The sequence below is a fragment of the Crocuta crocuta genome, unplaced genomic scaffold (genome assembly GCF_008692635.1).
Source record: "Crocuta crocuta isolate KB4526 unplaced genomic scaffold, BGI_CrCroc_1.0 scaffold164, whole genome shotgun sequence".
NCBI classification, from domain to species: domain Eukaryota; kingdom Metazoa; phylum Chordata; class Mammalia; order Carnivora; family Hyaenidae; genus Crocuta; species Crocuta crocuta.
In genome coordinates, this window is record NW_027530016.1 from 4,627,257 (window position 1) to 4,647,958 (window position 20,702).

Sequence of the window (20,702 nt, forward strand, 5' to 3'; positions counted from 1 at the left end):
CAGAGTAGAATCTCTAGAAAACAGACTGCCCCACATTACTCTGTTTCCTCTCCATCTAACTCTAGACTGTTTATACAGCATGCTAGGTGGAGTTCTGTTGAATATTTACTCCTTTCTCCAAGTCCCAAACTCTGAAACACTTATTCACTATGAAAATCCCTTTCTTATCGCTCAGAAACCGTACACACCAGTAGGATGTGAGGGGCTGCATTCCTTCTTATCGGTTGAGCCAACTTTTGTATTCATTGGGATTCCTCCTAATTGGCCACACTGGTTAGGCATTTGTTCTAATTAACCAGTGACCATGCAGTTTAGTTCTTAAATATTTTTAACGTCTCCTCTGCTTCCTAGTAAGCATTCCAAGTAACCATTGACTGAGCACATGGAGCCACTTATATACTAAAGGCTTTGCATATATTAACTCTTTGAATCTTCATAGCACTCTCATCATATGGTATGATCAGACATATTGTTACAGCAGAGGGAGTGAGGCTCAGAGAAATTATAGAAACATCCCCAGGGCGTAGGCCATATGCCTGAGTCAGGATTCAGATCCAGGTCTTGGTGACCTTATGCCTCGCTCTGACATTGTAGTAGCCTCTATCCAGTACCAACTCATTGTGTATTGAGTCTGGTCTGCTTATCTTACTCCAGGATTAGAATATCTTGGCCAGCCTGTTCGGTGCTTCCTTGTCCTTCCTCACAGATTAGGGCAGTAACCATTGACCTATTGAGAACCACGAGTTTACCCAAACCTCACTAACCAACCCAGCTTCCAGGTCTTTCCCACCCCCTCAGCATCCAACTAACCCCCTCCTCAAATATCTAAAACCTACTTGGGTGATACATGAACTGTACATCATCGCAAGAATTCCAGCATCTTTCTTTACCCTCCTGTTGTCATATTCTAAATGCCACCAAAGGTCTAAGGAGACAGTTCCCTTTGTTTCCTGATTTGTTTCTCACTCTAGAGCTCTCTCTAATTTTATTTTTTAGTTCTTCAAATGGAACGAAATGGAAGGAGTCTAAGCATATCATCGGGGCAGCTAACCTATAGACAGAGTAACTAAATATACATTTAAAAATTGCCTCACAGGGGTGCCTGGGTGGCTTAGTCGGTTAAGTGTCCGACTTTCTCTTAGGTCATGATCTCGCAGTTCATGGGTTCGAGCCCCGCGTCGGGCTCTGTGCTGACTGCCAGCTCAGAGCCTGGAGCCTGTTTCAGTCTGTGACCCCCTCTCTCTCTGACCCTCCCCTGCTCACGCTGTCTCTCTCTCTCTCTCTCTCCTAGAAATAAATAAAACATTAAAAAATAAAAAAATAAAAATAAAAATTGCCTCACAGAAAGTCTGGTGGTTTAGGTTTGAGCAGGTCATGAAACCAAATAATATTGTACTGGAATAGCTAACATTCATTGAGCACTTAAAATGTTCTCAGTCCTATTCTAAATACATTATAGTCATCCTGTCATTGAGTCCCCATCAACTCTATGCAGTGAGGACTATTATTTTTTTAATGATTAAAAAAATGTTTGTTTTTGAGAAAGAGCGATAGAGAGCAAGCAGAAGAGGGGCAGAGAAAGAGGGAGACAGAATCTCAAGCAAGCTTCATGTTGTCAGCATAGAGTTCCGATGCGGGGCTCAAAATCACAAAAGTGTGGCATCATGACCTGAGCCGAAACCAAGAGTCACACACTTAACTGGCTGAGCACCCCAGGCGCCCCAGTGAGGACTATTAGTATCTCCACTTTATAGGAAGCTAAGGCACAGCACAGTTGAACAACATGACACCCAAGTTGTAATAGAAACAATCAGGATTCGAAGACAGGCACTCTGATTGCAGAGTACAGGCTCTTAATCAAGCCTAAGGACTACAATGCTTTATTTAAACAAACATGAGAATCAGATACACAGATGAGTATTGTTTTTCAAAGCACTACCATTATCACCTTGGGAAAATAAACCCATTTTCTAAGTGGTGCCATTTTTCAAAATATTTTTGGAATCAACCTCTGATGAGTTACAAACTTACAAGGCAATTAGACTTGTTAGGCTCATACAATGGTATAAACATAGTTCTATAAATCAATAACATTGATGAACATTGCTTCCTCCAGATGAAAATACACTGGGAAAGGTAACTCCCAAAAGAAGAAATATAAATGACCAATTAACATATGAAAATATGTTGAACCAAATCTAGTCAAAAACATGCATACTAAAATAATGAGAAAACACTTTTTACCTATCAGGTTGACAAACATTTTTAATGATTGGCAATGTTCAGGATTAGCAAGGATGCGGGGCATGAATATACTCATGAATTCCAGACAGTAGTATAACTTAGTATAATTTTTCTGAAAGGCAGTTTAGCAATGCACATTAAAATATTAGCAGGACATATCCTCAATCCAGATATCAGAATTTTAAGAATTTACTCTAAGAAAATAATTCTTATTCGAAGAACTATTTTCCTAAGAAGAAGAGAATAAGGTTAAATATACAAAATACCTTGCAGTCAGGATGTCCATTATAGTCCTGTTCATAGTTAGGAAAATCGAAAGTAAACTAAATGTCCATTAGCAGAGTGCTGATCAAATAAATCTATGTAATGGAAATTTACAATTATTGAAATGATGGTGTGTGTTAGAGAGATATCAACAATACAGTGTTGATTTTTTATTCTTTAGTTTTGTTTTTCCATACCGTTGATTTTTCAAAGGCAGGTAATATAATAATATTACAATTATGATTAGTGTAATAATATAATAGTGTAAAAATTATGGTAGAATCTCATCTTATCCTTTTTTATTTATCTCTATATTGCTCCACCTACAAATACACAAATATTGATAAATATCTGGAAAAGCTATTCACTAATATATTGAGTGATTATTTTTTAAATTTTATTTATTTGTTTATTATAATTTATTGTCAGATTGACTTCCATACAACACCCAGTGCTCATCCAACAAGTGCCCTCCTCAGTGCCCATCACCCACTCTCCCCTCTCTCCTACCCCCTATCAATCCTCAGTTTGTTCTCTGTGTTTAAGAGTTTCTTATGATTTGCCTCTCTCCCTCTCTATTACTTTTTCCCCCTTCCCCTCCACCATGGTCTTCTGTTAAGTGTCTCAAGATCCACATATGAGTGAAAACATAGGGTAGTTGTCTTTCTCTGACTGATTTATTTCACTCAGCATAATACCTTCCAGTTCCATCCATGTTGCTGCAAACAGTCAGATTTCATTCTTTCTCATTGCCAAGTAGTATTCCATTGTGTATATATACCACATCTTCTTTGTCTATTCATCAGTTGATGGGCATTTAGACTCTTTCCATGATTTGGCCATTGTTGAAAGTGCTGCTATGAACACTGGGGTACATGTGCCCCTATGCATCAGCACTCCTGTATCCCTTGGGTAAATTCCTAGCAGTTCTAGTGCTGGGTCATAGAGAAATTCTACTGTTAACTTTTTGAGGAATCTCCACAGTGTTTTCCACAGCGGCGGCACCAGTTTGCATTCCCACCAACAGTGTAGGAGGGTGCCCATTTCTCCACATCCTCACAGCATCTATAGTCTCCTGATTTGTTCATTTTAGCCATAGAGTGACTATTTTTGTGTGTTAAGACTTCATGTAAATCTTTTTAATTTTATTTTTATACCATTATCATTTCATGCCATGTACTCACATATTGTTAAGTTTTAACTTTACAATGTTCCGTTTATAATTAGGCAAAAATAAATCTATTTACAGTTTTTAAAAAATTGCTAATACCTAGCTGGATCATTTGCAATCTTTACTAGACATGGTTTGCAGCAAATTTGGACAGTATTCAAAATAAAAAAAAAAAACCCTCACAAATGAAGTGAGCTTGCCATTATTAAAGACATCGTTTTCTTATGTGAAACACACATCAGTCTCAAAAGAGAATTTACAAAATTGTTTTATAACATCATTGAAACAAGTATCTCCAAATGGTGATGACATAGAAGTGCTCAACATTTACTTGAAGATATAATTCTGGGCCATTTATTGACAAAATCATCTCACCACTTTTATTGTTGTGCCTCATCTGCTCTGTTTGTTTACGTCCGTTTTTATAAAAAATTCAAGAGATCTGAACCCTAAAGAAATTCCCTCCCTCGGTGGATGAACAAGCCATAATTTCTTGAGCTTTGGCATGCATCGGTAAAAGAATGCATATTTTTACTTGCTTGACCAAGCTCAGGAATCTGCAAGTCTGCTAACATTGCATTATGTGGATGGTGCCCCGAATAATACCATGTGCCCTGTCGCAAAAGCCGGAGATGTGCTTGTGGAATTTATTTTATTCCAATTTATGAGGACTGCTGCACACAAATAGATTATTGTAGTGTCTGTGATTAATGGGACACCACATGGCTGCATGGACTTCATAAATCATTCGATGCAACGTCTGAGTGAATTTTACTTGCAAAATCAGTTTCAATCAGCTTGGTTCAAAAACTGGGTAGAGCAGAAGGATGTGCCCAGTAGCAGGAGGTATGGAGGACTGTGTGGCAGTCGGTACCTGGGTCCAGCTTTATGTCCCCTGTTATCAGTGATGTGGAAGAATGAATCAGCAGCACGTTAATTAAATCTGCAGATGGAATTGGAAATGTCACAAAGGCTGAGAGGGCTGGGGAAATGATACAAATTGGCCTAAATTTAGTGATAGGTGGGGGCTGGAATAAAGGACAAAAATACGGCAGATGTGAGCTTTTGTCCACACACGGACACACAAATCAATACACGATGAAAGAAATCAGTTAATGGTATACCTCTCTTAAGATCCCAAGTATTGTATGAAAACAGTTTGGGAATAATGAATATTAAGAAAAGAATGCCCATAGGGTTTTATTCGAAGATCAATATTTAGCATTTGTTTTGTTTTTAAAGTAATGGGTTTATTGCTTTTTGGATGCATCAGTAATACATATTCATCGTAGAAAAATCAGAAGCTACAGTTCAGGAACAATAAAAAATATTCCTTTAATCTCATCATTCAGTGGGATATATAATCTAATCTGATATATATATATAAGAAAATGAGATCATATTGTATATTCAATTTGGTATCCAATTTTATTTGTGTAAGAATACTTCTTTTTTTTTTAAAGGTCAGTTTCTTTTTTTTTTTTGGTAAATGTTTATTTATTTATTTTGAGAAGGAGGGAGAAAGAGAGGGAGAGAGAGAAGGAGTGCACGTAAGCGGGGGAGGGCCAGAGACAGAGGTAGAGAGGGAATCTCAAGCAGGCTTGGTAGTGTCAGCACAGAGCCCAACGTGGGGCTCAATCCCTGGCCCCTGAGATCATGACCTGAGGCAAAATTAAGAGTCAGAGGCTCCACCTACTGAGCCACCGAGGCCCCCTTTAAAGATCAGGGTCTTGAGAACAGTGGTCTATATCCACCTTCCTCTGGCTCATTGAGTTTATTCCCTTCAATCTCCGTAATTAGAAGCTCTGAGAAAAAAGACACAAGGCTAAAATTTGTAAAGGCTACAGCTGGAGAGGAAAAAAAAAAACAGAGAGAGAGAGACAATTTCTTTGAATATGCTGCCTGCTCCTCGGAAATCCCTTACACCGACAGTGCTCCATCCATTTTTCTTGGCTCTAAGGGGTCAGCCTTTCACCAAGAAAGTAGTCATGGAATCCCCACCCTACCCTCACATTTCCCGGACTTTTGGCCACACTGGCCCCCCTGATCCTGAGAACTATCAGCACTTCAGCAGAAGCACTATTATGAACTGAAGGACACTCCTATTTCCAGAAACAATTAAGAAGGAAGAGGTGATTCCACCCAGAAGGTTATTCACAAGGGTGGAGGAAGGTAGTAATCTGAGACCGAGGTCCTTCAGGGGGCGGAGTTGGGGGGGGTGGTGGCTGGAGGGAAGGAGAAGATAGAAGGGAGAGGGGGAGGAAAGAAGAAAGGAAAAATAAGGAAGGAAAGTTCTGCTTTTTTTTGGACGTGAACTATAGCTCTGAGCTTAGGACAATGGAATAAATGAAATAAAAGCCTAATCCAAGCACACACAGGCAGAATCTGAATCTTATTTCAGGTGTATGAAACTTGAAAGTGTAGGGAGATTGTCAAATCATGGGAGAACAAAGTCATTCCTGGAGTTAATTTAGGAGCCAAGGCTAAATATAGCATGAGTGTCCGCTTTCCCAGCTCCAGGTTCTTGGTGAGGAGGGTCACTGTCCTCATAGAGGCCACACAAGAGGGAAAGGGCCATGGATGGGAGTTCCGGAGATCCCAGTTTCCATTTTTCCCACCAAACGCCTGGCTGTCATTAAGCACTTGCTGTCACCTCTTTGGGTGTCAGCGTTCTTATCTAAGAAGGGAAAAGTTAGCCCTGGATCACCTGTAATATCCTCTTTAATAGACTTGTGCTCCACAGCACATTAGAACTACCTTAGGAGCTTTCAACCCCTCCCCCCACCTCCAAGCCTCCCTCCAGACCATTTACGTGAGAATCTCTGGAGTAAGACAGGTATCAGTATTTTTATGCTTCTCAGGTTAGTTCCAATGTTCCTCCAAGACTTAAATCTCTGAACTGTACCAGATGAGTTTTGATACCTAAAACATTAAGAAAAATAATAGCTCACATTTATTGGGTGCTTACTATATGCCAGAAGCACTTTATTATGCTTCATTTAGCCCTCACAAGGACCTCAGGAATTAAAACTCGCCGTTTCTCCAATACTACAGATGCAGAAATTGAGACTTAGGGTAGTTAGGTAATTTGTCTGAGGTTACCCAGCCAGAGAGCAGTGAACTAGAATTCTAACGTAGGCAATTTGATCCCAGAATTCAGGAGCCTGCCCACGAATCCATGCTGAAATACAGAAATCTGAACAGCCTCTTGTAAGTGAAGGTAGGCTTTGGAAATTTTGTAGAATTACTGTTTTTTCCATATATTAGAACTGGGCGAGAACATTTCATTCTGGTTCTATTTCCTGTCTGTACTTTGAATTTTATAATTTACTGTAATTTTCACTCAAAGTAAGTACAATGGGGACTGTGTTATAAAGCACCTGTACACGTATTGCATGTATACTGTTAACACTTACTTATAGACTGCCTACTATGCACTAGCCACTATCCTAAGTGTTTTGTGTTTTCATATACAGCTGAACCTTGAACAGCATGGGTTTTAACTGTGCAGGTCCCCTTATACATGGACACACACACACCACACATATATACATATATATACATACATATATAGTACAGTACTGCAGATATGTTTTCTTTTTATGGTTTTCTTAACAACATGTTCTTTTCTGTAGCTTGCTTTATTGTAAGGATACCGTATACAATTCATATAATACAGAAAACACACTTGAGTTGGCTATCTTATTGGTAAGCCTTTACAGCATGCTATTAGTAGTTAAGTTTTGGGGGATTCAAAGTTCTATGCAGATTTTCTACTGGGGTCGAGATTGATACCCCAACCTCCATATTGTTCAAGGGCCGACTGTAATTTTCAAAGATGAGCACAATATTTTGAAGCTTCTCTCCCAAATAGGTAGAGTCTATTTTTTTGCCTCTTGATTCTGGACTTGGCCATGTAATTTATTTGGCCAATGAGACATCAGCAAATGTGACACAAGAAAAGGCTTAAAAAGTGCTCAAGTACTTGTGTGTGACCCCACATTTCTAGCCCTTAGAGCCCAGCCACCACATGGAGAAGTCCAGGTGACACTGCTAAATGTTGGGGATGCATGGCTCTGTCGCCCAAGCCAAGTGTAAGACATGTGAGTGAGGCCTCCCAGGACCCACCAGACTGCCACCTGACTTCCAGAACATGAATGTTCCTGGTGAGACCAGCATGAGAATTACTTAGCTGAGCCCATAGCAAATTGTCAACCCAAATTGAGCTAAATATTGTTTTAAACTATAAAGTTTGGGAGTTTTTCATGCATCCAAAGTGAGCTGGTATACATATATTCACTCCTTTATTTCTCATAAGACTCTCTGAGGTAGATTTTGTTATTATCTCTGTTTTACAGATGAAGAAACTGAGGTACCCAAAAGCTAAGTATTTTGTGCAAAGTCCCAGAACTAGGAAGTGGTTGTATCAGCGGGTGAACACAGACAAACTGGCTCTAGGATCCGTGTTCCTAACTTCTATGCTGTACTGTCTTAAGAACTCTCAGTAAAGGTCTGAATTTAGGAAAGAACAATCTTCTGGGGGCACCTGGGTGGCTCGTCAGTTAAAAATTCGACTCTTGATTTTGGCTCAGGTCATCAAGTCACAGTTTGTGGGTTTGAGCCTTGCACTGGGCTATGTGCTGATTCTGTTTGGGATTCTCTCTCTCTGCCCCTTCCCCACTTGCACTCTCTATCTCTCTTTTCACAATAAATAAATAAACTTAAAAATTTAAAAAAAAAGAGAACAATCTTCCGTTTGTTAGTTGGATTCCTGAAAAACTCAGTATTTATTACATTGGCAAAAATACTTTTATATTTTTACATATGTTTACATATATTTATATGTAGAACAGAATTAGGTTTCAGGATGAGATAATTATAAACAATTCTCTTTAGCAACATGAAAAAAACAGGAAGATCTTAAAAAATGATGCAGGATGCAAGACAATTCTTTAAGGAATTGGTCCATAAAGTATAGGAAGGAAATCGTTCTTGGGCCCTGCCTACCAAATGCCAGCGGTACCACCCTCCCACGATCATCATAACCAATAAAATTCCCCCATAAATTTTTGAAAAGTGGATACTTGGGTCCTACTCCCAGAGAGTATGTTTAATTGGTCTAATGTGCAGCCAGGGCTAAATCTCTGGTATAGGTGAAACCCACTTAAGAACTAGTAGAGATCTGTCCATGATGTAGGACAAACCCTCTATTTCACAACCAGGCCATCAAGAACGGTCATGCACTATACAGCCCTAGTGGGCATGTAGTCACAAACACCATGAACCACTCTTTATCTATCAGTTAGAAACCACACACTTGCTGGCTGGCTCAAATGAAATCACACATGAAAATATTATATACATATTTTAGGTCACATGGAATTTTTCCTTGAACAACTTTCCTTAGTTGAGTAGTATCTTAAATTATTTAGATTGTATCTCTCTTCATAAAAACCTACACGATTTGATTGCATACATTAAAAATTAAGCTTTATAAAGAATTTTTTAATTAAAAATCACACATACCCACAAGTTACAACCTGCATACCATCTCTTGTCTTTTTCTAAGGCATCCTATTCTATCAGAGGTTGTAATAAAACAAATCCTGAGTTACTCAAATTTTGGCAAGGAACTCCCTGAATTAGAAAGACAGTAATATCGCAAATATTCTTGAAAAATAATACTCATATTACTAAATTAGGATAAACCTATACATGAAAATATGACACAGAGAAATTAGGAGTTGGTTATTTTATATTACATAATGTTATAGATGAATGTTTGCTTGTCTCCCTGCTATTCCATTCATATGTTGAAGCCCTACCCCCCAAAATGATAATATTTGGAGGTGGGGGTAATTAGGTGAGGTCATGAAGGTGGTGCCCTTCCTTATAAGAGGAAGGGAGGCTAGAACTTTCTTTCTGCCATGTGAGGACACATTGCGAAGGCAGCTGTCCGCAAGCCAGGATGAGAGCACTCACCAAAACCAAAATCTGCTGGCAACTTGATCTTGGACCCCTAGCCTCCAGAAACTGTGACATAAAAAGTCTGTTGTTTAAGTCACTGAATCTATGTTACTTTGTTATAGCAGTCAAAGTTGACTTGAGACACAAAGCCATTCTTTAGAAAATGTACCTCTGACTTACAAAGAGTTTACTCCATGAAACTTTCTAAAGCAAGCTTCTTATTACAGTGATAACCTGACTTGATTGATGTCCAGCAATATTCTTTGGGGGCACGTGTGTTAAGAATCTGAATATTCATCTGACAGTATTTTGACAGTATTCATGAATTACTACAATGTGCGCATTAAGTATATGAAGCTCTGGGTACTTCAGTTAAGATGAGTCATTATTTCTGCTCACAAACAGCTTCCAGTTTGCACAGAAGATGTATAAACTGGCAAGTCAAACACAGCATCACAACTGGTGAAATTAGAGTCATGCAGGGTGCCTGGGTGGCTCGGTTGGTTAAGTGACCAACTTCAGCTCAGGTCATGATCTCATGGCTCATGGGTTTGAGCCCCATGTCAGGCTCTGTGCTGACAGCTCAGAGCCTGGAGCCTGCTTCAGATTCTGTGTTTCCCTCTTTCCCTGCCCTTCCCCTGCTCGTGCTCTGTCTCTCCCTCTCTCAAAAATAAATAAACATTTTTAAAAAACATGCAAAAAAAAGAGCCATGAACGAAGCGTCCTGTGGAGAGTGCAGGTAAGTCAGCCTGGAAGAGGAGGATAAGCCCGTATCAAAAAAGATGGCAATCAAATAGAGTCTTGAAAGACTAGTTAGCATTTGCCTGCTGGAAAAGCAGGGAGAGAAGTGATAGAAACAAAGGAAGTAGCAGGTGCAAAGGCACTGAGGCAGACAAGTGACTTGTCAGAGGCATAAGGCTGCAGCTAAAAGGAGGCAACAGTGATGAACTTGAGGATGAACGTTAGATACAGCTTTGGATGTCATGCTAAGGAGTTTGGATTCCATGCTGCCAAAAACTGGGTCTGCAGGAGTTTTAAAGCAGAAAATACTATCCGTGTTCTTTAGGAGAACAGCTGCAGCTTCGTGAAAGAAAGACAATGATAGGGAAAGACACACAGCACAGGGAACAGTGTGGAGACCTGTGCTAATGGGCACCATGCCTGCAGGCTTTCTTGTATGGATTCTGTCCTCTACGGTCAGGTCAGGAGAGGCTGTAGGCATGAAGGCAGGTTAGAAAGGAAGCATAAAGGAGGCTACCTTAAGTAAACAGGTTAGAGATCCAGCCGACCAATCTTTCCTCGAGAGAAACAAGCGAATGAACACAGGGAAGCAGTATGCAGGTACGGAGTCCAGTCCAGAGAGGGCAATGGAGGCGGGAATCAGGAATCTAACCTCAGGGAAACAGGTGTCAGAGACCAGAAACAACGCAGCAGGAATCCAGCCCCGAGGGTCTATCAAAGAGGTGACCAGGTTTTAGGCAAGAGTATTAAGAATGGCACAGGGTAAGGGCGCCTGGGTGGCTCCGTGGGTTAAGCTTCCCACTCTTGATTTCAGCTCAGGTCATGATCTAGAGGTTGGTGAGATCGAGCCCCATGTTGGGCTCTGCATTGAGAGGGAGGAACCTGCTTGGGATTCTTTCCTCTCCCCCTCTCTCTGCCCCACTCCTGCTCACTCTCTCTATCTTTCCTCAAAATAAATAAATAAACTTAAAAAAAATAATGGCACGGGATAACGTGCCAGAGCTTCTGAATATTCAGTGTGCGTCAGAATCAGGGCTTGTTACAAGGCTGACTTCTGGGCCCCTCCCCCAGAGATGCCGACTCTGTATAGGTCTGGAGCAGGGGCAGATAATCCGCAAAGACTCACATGCTGCCGACACTACTGATTCACAGATGAAATTTTGAGTAACAAGGCTCCAAGCCGTACAACTTCCAGCTGTAAAACGACCCGAAGTGATTTCAGGATTTGAAACCACTTGGGCCTTCAGGTGTAGACATTTCCTTACCAGAATGGAGAGGGGTCTGAGTGGACAGAAGAAGGCTTGTTCTGATACCAAACATAGAATCTGAGAGGCACCAGAGCCCACTAGGCAGCTGTACACGAACACCAAATAAGACTTGATTTAAAAAAAAAAAAGTTGGTGTCTCTTCTCTGCAGGCAGCTGTTACAAAATGGGACTAATGGTTGTTTAAGGAAAAGTGAGAGAAAGAGGCAGGTCTGAGCAAACTCTACGCAGTCTCTTTGGAAGCTGGATCTGTCAGCTGGGAGCTGGGGTCTGCTAGTCCAAGGCTTCTCTGCTCCAACAGCCCCACACTGGGAGCTTCTGGGCAGCTCCAGGCTGATTGAAGAGAACCCCATCAGACACCTTGCAGTTTTTCAGGGACCCTCGTCAAGTGGGAATGCAGGATTTTGTTGCACTATTAAAAAGAAAAAAAAAATAGGCGAAGATCATCAAACCCTTGAACTGATTAAATTATGGTGCATCTTTTAATAGGACAGACTGAAGAGGCTTCTAGAAACTAGGCCAAATTTTCTGGAGAGCTGCCAGCAATCATATGGCATGAATACGGTTATAAGCAAGATGCTAATGCTCAACACTTTTTTTTTTCTTTTCTGACTTAAGCTGTGAAGGTAACGGTAACCCTGAAACCAAGCAACAGAAACCCAAGCCGGTGCAACCCAAGTGACAGATAGCAATTTGCTTCAATTGAAAGATGGATTTGAAATTGGGATTGATTAAAATACTAGTGCCTCTAGTAGATGAAAAGGAGTTGATTCGGTTTGCAAAATCCTTCACATATGGAAATTATTAATCAGGGAGTCGGCTAGTTTATCACTAGGTATCAGCACATATAAACACAAATTCTAACATTCTTATCTATGCGACATAAATTCTTTCAGCCGCATGAGCAAACAAACACTCCATTCCCACGTCATTGAATAAACATACAATGTAATCAGAGCAACAGTAACTAGAACAATGGAGGGTATGTGTTTATTGAACACGTGAGCGAATAAATGAATGCATGTCAAAGCAGATCATGGAGGTGACCGGCAGCCTGGCACCACCAGCCTGAGACTACGAAGATGGAGAAAGTGTTCATTGTTCAGCTACAGAGCTGCACATGCAGAAGACAGGAGATGCAGATGGACAGGTGAGAGAGGGAAGGGGGACAAGAAAGCCTGGATTATTGGTAGTAGCGTCCTGGGAGGCCTGGAAGATGAGCACAACAGAGATGTCAATGACTGAACTCCTGACGAAGAACGTTCTAGCAAAGCAGCTCTTCAAAGAATGGAATAAAATCAACATTGACACAAACAAGCTCTTGGTCCTAATTACTTGCCAAGCAACTGCTGCAAATCTCGAAGGGGAGAGGGAGAGGCTGGCTCAGCAGTTTTGGAGTCTATCTCAGCTATCTTGAAGGCTCTTTGGGAAATAAAAGTGTCAGGCCACTTGAAGTGTTGGGGATACCAACTTTTTAACAAGTGTTTATCGATCTCCTACTACGTACAAATATTTTGCTTGGTGCAAAAGTGAATAATACGGAATTCCTGTCCTCAAGCATCTTACAGTCTATATGGGGTGAATATACACATTTAGACATAATTATCTAATAGGATAAACTTCAACAATTGCCCAGAAGTAAGAGAATAACTTAGAATATTAATTTATTTATTCACTCATTTATTGCTTAGGATGTGTGTGATCCAGTGGATTTTAAGATATTTGTAAAATTGCGTAACTATCACTGCTATGTAATTCCAGAGTACTTTCATTACCTAAAACGAAACCCAGTAATCATTAACAGCAACTCTTCATTTCCAGCTCTCTCTAGCCTTTGACAACTGCTAATCTAGTTTCTGTCCATGATTTTCCCTATTCTCATCTGATTCCCCCAAATTAACTTAAGTTACACACAAGGAGTTTTTCTGGAACCTGAAGTCTATTCCAATGATGTTTATGACTACACTGTCTTGCTTACTGTAGCTACAAAGCTACAGTTTTGAAATTGGGAAATTTGATTCAAATTCTTTAATTATATTCTACTTTTCAAATCGTTCTGGCTGTTTTGGATCTCTTGCATTTCCATATAAATTTTGAAAGCAGCTTATCAATTTTTGCAAAAACAGTCTGCCGGGATTTTGGTAGGGATTTCATTTAAGCTGTAGATCAATTAGGACAGTATTGGCATCTCAACAATATTAAGCTTTCCAATCATGATCATGGGGATTCTTTCCATTATTCAGATATTCTTTAATTTCTTTCAATAGTATTTGTAGTTTTTAGAGTATACATTTTGCACTTACTTTACTAAATTCATTCCTAGGAATTTTATTTGTTTTGATACTATCATAAACGGAATTGTTTTCATTTAATTTATTTTTAATTCTAATTCCAGTGTAGTAGGCTGGAACCTCCAGTAGAATGTTGAATAGAAGCGTAGAAAACAGATATCTTTGTCTTAGTCTTGACAGGAGAGGGAAAACTTTTAGTCTTTTTTTTTTAATTTTTTTTATTTCTGAGAGAGAGAGAGATACAGGATGAGTAGGGGAGGGTCAGAAAGAGAGGGAGATACAGAATCCAAAACAGGCTCCAGGCTCTGAGCTAGCTGTCAGCACAGAGCCTGATGTGGGGCTGGAACCCATGAACCGTGAGATCATGACCTGAGCTGAAATCGGATGCTTAACTGACTGAGCCACCCAGACACCCCCCTCTTTTTTAAAAATTAAGTATAATATTAACTGTGGGTTTTTCATAGACGCTCTTTATCAGGCTAAGGAAGATCCCTTCTATTCCTAACTTGTTGAGTAATTTTGTTCAAACACTTTTTCTATGTCTGTTGGGATGATCATGTGGTTTTATTCTATTGATATGGTAGATTACATGGTTGATTATTATGTAATCAACATTATTATGTAATCAACATTATTATGTAATCAACATATGATTGAACCAACCTCACTTTTCAGGGATAAATCTCATTTGTCATGGTATACTTTTTATATGTTGCTAGACTCAATTTGCTAGTATTTTGTTGAGGAGTTTTGCATATTTTGTTGAGGGTTTATTATATTTATAAGAGATATTGGTCTGTAGCTTTCCTTTTTTTGATGTCTACCTGTTTTGGAGTCAGTAATAATTGGCTACATAGAATAAGTTAGGAAATATTCCCTCCTCTTCCACTTTACAGAAGAATTTGTAAAGGATCAGTGTTCATTCTTTAAACATTTGGTAGAGTTCACCAGTGAAGCCATCTCATCCTGAGATTTCTTTCTGGGATGGTCTTTTTAATAATTTCTTTGAAAACTTTATTACTTCTTCAATTTCATTACTTATAGGACTTTTCAGATATTCTAGTTCTTGAATCAGTTTTGGTAATTTGTGTCTTTCTAGGAATTTATCTGTTTCATTGTGGTTACCAAATTTATTGGCATATAACAGTTTCCTGTATTACCTTATAATCTTTTTTATTTCTGTAAGATTGATAGTAATGTTTCCTTTTTTATTTTTTATTTTAGTAATATGAACCTTTCTCTTTTCTTTGCCCAGGCTAGCTAAACATTTGTCAACTGTGTTGATCTTTTCAAGGAAGCAAATTTGAATTTTATTGATTTTTTCTTTGTTTTTTTTCTTGTTATTTATTTTATTTCCACTTCAGTCTTTATTATTTTCTTCCTTCTGCTTGCTTTAGTTTGCTCTTTCCCTAATTTCTTAAGATGGAAGTTTGAGTTACTGTTTGAGATCTTTCTTCTCTTTAAATATAGACATTTACAGATAGAAATATCCCTCTCAGCTCTACTACCACAGCTTCTCATAATTTTAGTGTGTTGTATTTTCATTTTCATTCATCTCAGTATATTTTCTAATTTTTCTTGTGGTTTCCTCTTTGGCCCATTGGTTATTTAGTAGTGTGCTGTTTCACTTCCACATACTTGTTAATTTCCTAAATTTCCTTCTATTATGGATTTCTAATGTCATTCCATTGTGGTTGAAGACTGTATTTTGTAGCATTTCTCTCCTTTTGAATTTATTGAGGTTTATATTATAGCCCAACTTGTGGTCTATCCTGGAGAATGTTCCATGTGAACTTAAGAAAAAAGTATTCTGCTGTTGTTGGGTGGAGTGTTCTAAAGATGTCTACTGGGTCTAGTTGTTTATAATATTATAAAGTGCTCTATTTCCTTGTTGATCTTTTCTCTTGTTTTTATTTCCATTATTGGACATAAGGTATTGAAGTATCCCAACTATTCTTACTAAATTGTCTATTTTTTGTTCAATTCTGCCAGGTTTTGTTCATCTATTTTGGGGTCTTGTGATTTGGGAATTTTTAAGACACAGAGAACATCAGAGAATGTGTGCTTGCCAGCATACACAGATCATGAGCATGTGCACTCGAACCCGCCACACCCGACTTGTTCCTTCAGACAGCCTGTTTTCCTGCTTTCTGTGTTTCCTCAAGAAACTTAGGCAACAGTTAAACAAGTTGCCAGATAAGCACCAAGCAATTCTCTGTTTGAATTAAACAGGTTGGAGCCAAGAATTAGGGTGGTAGGTGGAGCGGAAGACAGAGTTATACTCTCTGGTACATGGAAAACTGTACTGTAGCATCTGTGGATAAGAGGAATATATTACCTCAATGGTCCAAAAAGCTATGATACTGTTTGAACTTGTGTGTTTTCAAAGTCATCTTAGAACTTTGAGTATGATACTCCTAAAAAGTCTAGTGCACGTCACTAGAGGAAGTAAGAACACGTGTCCTCCAGGCTCTGATATCCTCCAGGCACACAAGCAAGGATTCTATTGTCAATGGCAGATGATTACATATTTTTTTCATGGCTATCTGCTCACATGTATATTTATCTTCCATTATTTTACTGCAAAATATTAGATATGTATTCCAGAATTTTCTGGTAAAAATGCTAGGAATATGTCTACACTTTTCTTGTATTGATTTATATTTTTAATTAATGCTTCTTGGAAAGTTGTATTTTCTAAATGTATTCAGTTTCATTTTTCCTAACTTACCTTCTTTATTTAAGAAGTGGCCCATAAGTTTACTGGAGATTTTCTGGTTATACTGTTACCTTCAACTCAACTATTCGTAAGTATTAAGTGACTTTGAGTTCAAATTACTCATCTTTAGTCTGAAAAGCACCATGAAGGAGTTTTTGTACATAAAAATGGGAAGTTGGGTATTTTTCCACTCAGCAGAGCTGGGCATAGCTTTCCACCCTTTGAGAAAATCTGGAGAATCTGAAAATGAGATACATACCCAGAATAAAAGACCATTGCTCCCCTGGTACCATCCCTGGAACCCTACACATAAAAGGAGAGGCAAAACCCCTGGGCTGGTAACTCTCCTCAAGAAGTAGGTTTGGGTTGGGGTATCTGGGTGTCTCAGTCAGCTGAGTGTCTGACTTCAGCTCAGGTTATGATCTCATAGTCTGCGGGTTTGAGCCCCACATTAGACTCTGTGCAGACAAATCAGAGCCTGGAGTCTGCTTCAGATTCTGTGTCTCCCTCTCTCTCTACCCCTCCCCCACTCATGCTTGTCTCTCAAAAATAAACATTAAAAACAATTTTTTTTAAAAAGTAGGTTTGGGTTTACTCCATTGCACTGAAGAAGGGTATTGAAGATCCTAATGCTTCAGTCCCTAATCATGGCCCCAGTACTATCAGTCTAGAAATATTTTATAAGAGGTATAACCAAATGCCCACATGGGACATAAAGTAATTCAGTAGAACACCAATAGTTTGCATTACCTCAGCCAATCTAAGAATTATCTACAAAATATACACCTAAGATATTGAATGAGTTATATTGTTCTACAGATTTTTAACCTCTAAGTCAATGAGTGTTGGTGCTATGTACTTCTCTCAAAAAATGATTGCTAGGGCTTCTGTTTGACTATAGATGTTTGATGTAGAAAGTAGGGCCAACTGTCTATTGAGACTACTGAATTCATGGCCATAAAATGAAGTCATCTATATATATGAAAATGCTTATCTTTATTATTTTATTTACACATATTGTTTTGAGAATCCGAGTGAAGGAATGCAAGTACCTTATTAAAATAGTGATTAAAAGTAAAGAATTTTAGGTACATCCTTATTTTATCACATGTGACGGTTATTTCTTCAAAAAGATTTTGCTAACAGCCATATCCCTAACCGTATGGTAAGATTTAGGTTCTGTATTCATTTTAAAAATAAGAAATCTTTATTGAGCTCATGCAATATAGCCTACAACTGGTCTTACAGTCAAAAGTATTTCTGTTGTTTTTATGACAAAGAATATAAGACTGTAGATAGAGAAAGAAATGTGCCTAAAGCTTGCTTGACCTTTTGGATGGACAGTTCTGAAGTTCATCAAGTAGGAAATTAATGTATCTTGGGTTGAATAAATTATAAGTAGGTTGGGAGAGATGATATGTTAAGTCCAGTTACGTGGAGTCATGCCTCTAGACGTGACAAAGAGAAAGACATTTGCAAATCACCAGAATCTACCATTCAATTCTGTGACAGGAAGTATTTTCTGCATCCACTTTGGTATGAGCTTTTAAGAATCAACTCTAAAATATAATGAAATATTACTAGGTTCTAAGTAAAAATGACTTGGCATGTTCAGAATCTAGGGCCAATTAACCTTTAGCTGATAAAGTTGGGAAAACCAATGATCTCTGGTTTTACTAACATCTGAACTACTTAAAATTCTCCCACCAAATTCTTTCCTTCAGTTACTATTTTCCAGGACCTTCTCTCATTGTCTGTTTGGTGGCCAAATTCAGTCCTATTTGTTATATCTGACAGTTTTTTAATCCTCAACATCAAATTGATAAATTTAAATTTGACAAATTCTAAATGGCTTCCTCCAATTTTATTTTGCAAGTTACCTGAAAAGAGTCCTTGTAAGCCATAGGAGGCCAAATCCAAAATTTTCTGGAGCCCACTTCAGCAATAATCTGTTGATGAGAAGGAGAAGTAGAAACCCTTTTCCTGGCACAGTGGAGGAATTGTAAATGGTTCTTGGATTGCAACAGATCACAAGGATAATGTGAAATTTACTTATTCTGTTATGAACTTCTCGGCCCCCCAGTTTCTCCAGTGTAATCAGGAATATACATGGTCAACTGGACAGGTCAACTCAGGTGAGGTTTTAAAGGCAGAGTGGGAAGCATGAACCCAGAAGAACCCAATGACAAAAGACTTCGGTCTTTTGAGATCTATTGGGTTGGATACCGTGCTTCTCTGCTGCCTTCCAGATTCCAGATTTGGACAAATCATTTTTCTCCCACATTAGAATCACTGGGTGACTTCTATCCACTGCTGGAATATTAACTATTAATTTTCTCGATGATTTAACAAGAAGTGGATACATGGCCAGAAATTTGTAGTATTGGACTAAAAATTACCAACTCAGTTTATTACTAGCTTATGAATATGTAGGAAAAAAAGAGGCTCCTTTACAAATGCTCAAACACACACCTTTACAAATGCTAACACACACACACACACACACACACACACACGCGCGCGCGCGCATATTCTTCATTACTCTTGCTACTACGGACATTTTGGAGACCACTAGGTGTCACTCTGCACAGATACCTACACGTGTAGATGCAAAGGCAAGAAAACTTGATTCCCTGGTAAAGCTGTTCTCCTTTTCTTTAGGAGGTAGACACAAGATTCAAAACCCAATGAGTTTAATTCCCCCTTTCTCATCAGGAACTGTCTTTAACTTATCTTCTACTTAGATCTCAACAGAAACTTTCTGGAGTTTCTCCTTTCATGTTAATCTTCCTTTCTCTGGAGTTTAAAGGGAAAGAAAAGCTGTTTTTTGGATGAAGAAACACATGTTGAAGGCTAAAGAATCACATTTTATGAGCATTGTGAGGTCTTCCTTCGGGGGTCACAGAGTCAAATCTAGCATCTCCTCAGGTTCTTGAACCCTTTTGAGGAAAGCGAGCTTTAAGAGAGTGGGCTACCTTCATGGTATGACTTGGAGCTATGACTACAAGCATTTCTCCTGCCTCAGATGTCCACTTCACTTTGTTAGTGGGTCTTCACTCCTCCAGTGGGACCTGGAGCGAAGGTCGCACCAGTGAAATCCTACCCCGGTAGGATTTGTGGTGTGGTATACTGGGTGTCATATACTGTGTAAGCAAAAACACAGTATATTTTTTTTAGATGTATATGTTATATAGTTCCCCTCATGAGCACACTAACAGTAAATTATGTAAGTATATTAAATTAGAGTTATTTTAGTTATATGTCCTTTTGAAAGGCACAGAATATAAATTTGAGGGGTGTATGTTTCAAACAATAAAAAAAAGGAAACAGGGACATGTCTTGCTTGATCAAGATAATTAAATTGAGCAGAATTAGGGCCTAGGAAATGTAGAGAGGACAGGGAGCGAAGAAGACATTCCTAATCCTTCTTTCAAAGCTCCGTATCTCTCTGTCACCTTCCTGTGAACACCTGTTTTCCCTCATCTAATTTGGAAGATACAGAAAGGTCTGTAGGGAGGTATCTAATGGAACAGTTGACGGAGTACACAAGAAAGGAAGGGTAATATGTGAAGTGTCTCTCATGCTTTAGGCAGTATATTCTGTGCAGTGTGAATGAGAATTCACTTAAATTATCCTTCTATAATAAAGTAGGAAAGTGAAATGCACACAGCCTTGACTAAATTTCCCATGTTCTCACAGTTAGAAAGAAGAGAGCCGAGGCTAGAACAGATTAGAAACTTTATTTGACCTTAAGAAGATAAACGGTTTGAACAAGCCTGCACATGAACTCAGTGATACATGTATGAGAGCATTTATTGCAGCACCACTAAATGGAAAACTAGAAACAACTTCCATGTCCATGAATAGGATAATGGTTGAATACATTATGTACTTGTTATAAAGCACCAAATTCTTTAAGGACTTGAAAGGAAAAATGTCCAAGCTAGGTTATAAGATGAAATGGCAAGATGCAATCGATTTATATCAGCCTATTGATTTCAAAAAGAGGAAATGTATTTATGTATAATTTAACAATATGT

The 20,702-nt window shown here is 38.7% G+C and overlaps 1 protein-coding gene across 3 annotated transcripts in view; it reads right to left on the reverse strand.

Annotated features, from left to right (window-relative positions):
* Positions 1-8,457: 8,457 nt before the first annotated feature.
* The window catches only part of LOC144231725 (uncharacterized), a 374,679-nt gene continuing 362,434 nt past the window's right edge, over positions 8,458-20,702 (reverse strand). For all 3 annotated transcript variants that reach the window (XR_013335157.1, XM_077764301.1, XM_077764294.1), the window contains one exon: positions 8,458-12,064. Coding sequence is in view for 1 of the 3 variants with exons in the window: in XM_077764301.1 (XP_077620427.1) it covers positions 12,037-12,064 (28 nt within the window). In the remaining 2 variants the exon portion in view is untranslated. The remainder of the gene's footprint in view (positions 12,065-20,702) is intronic.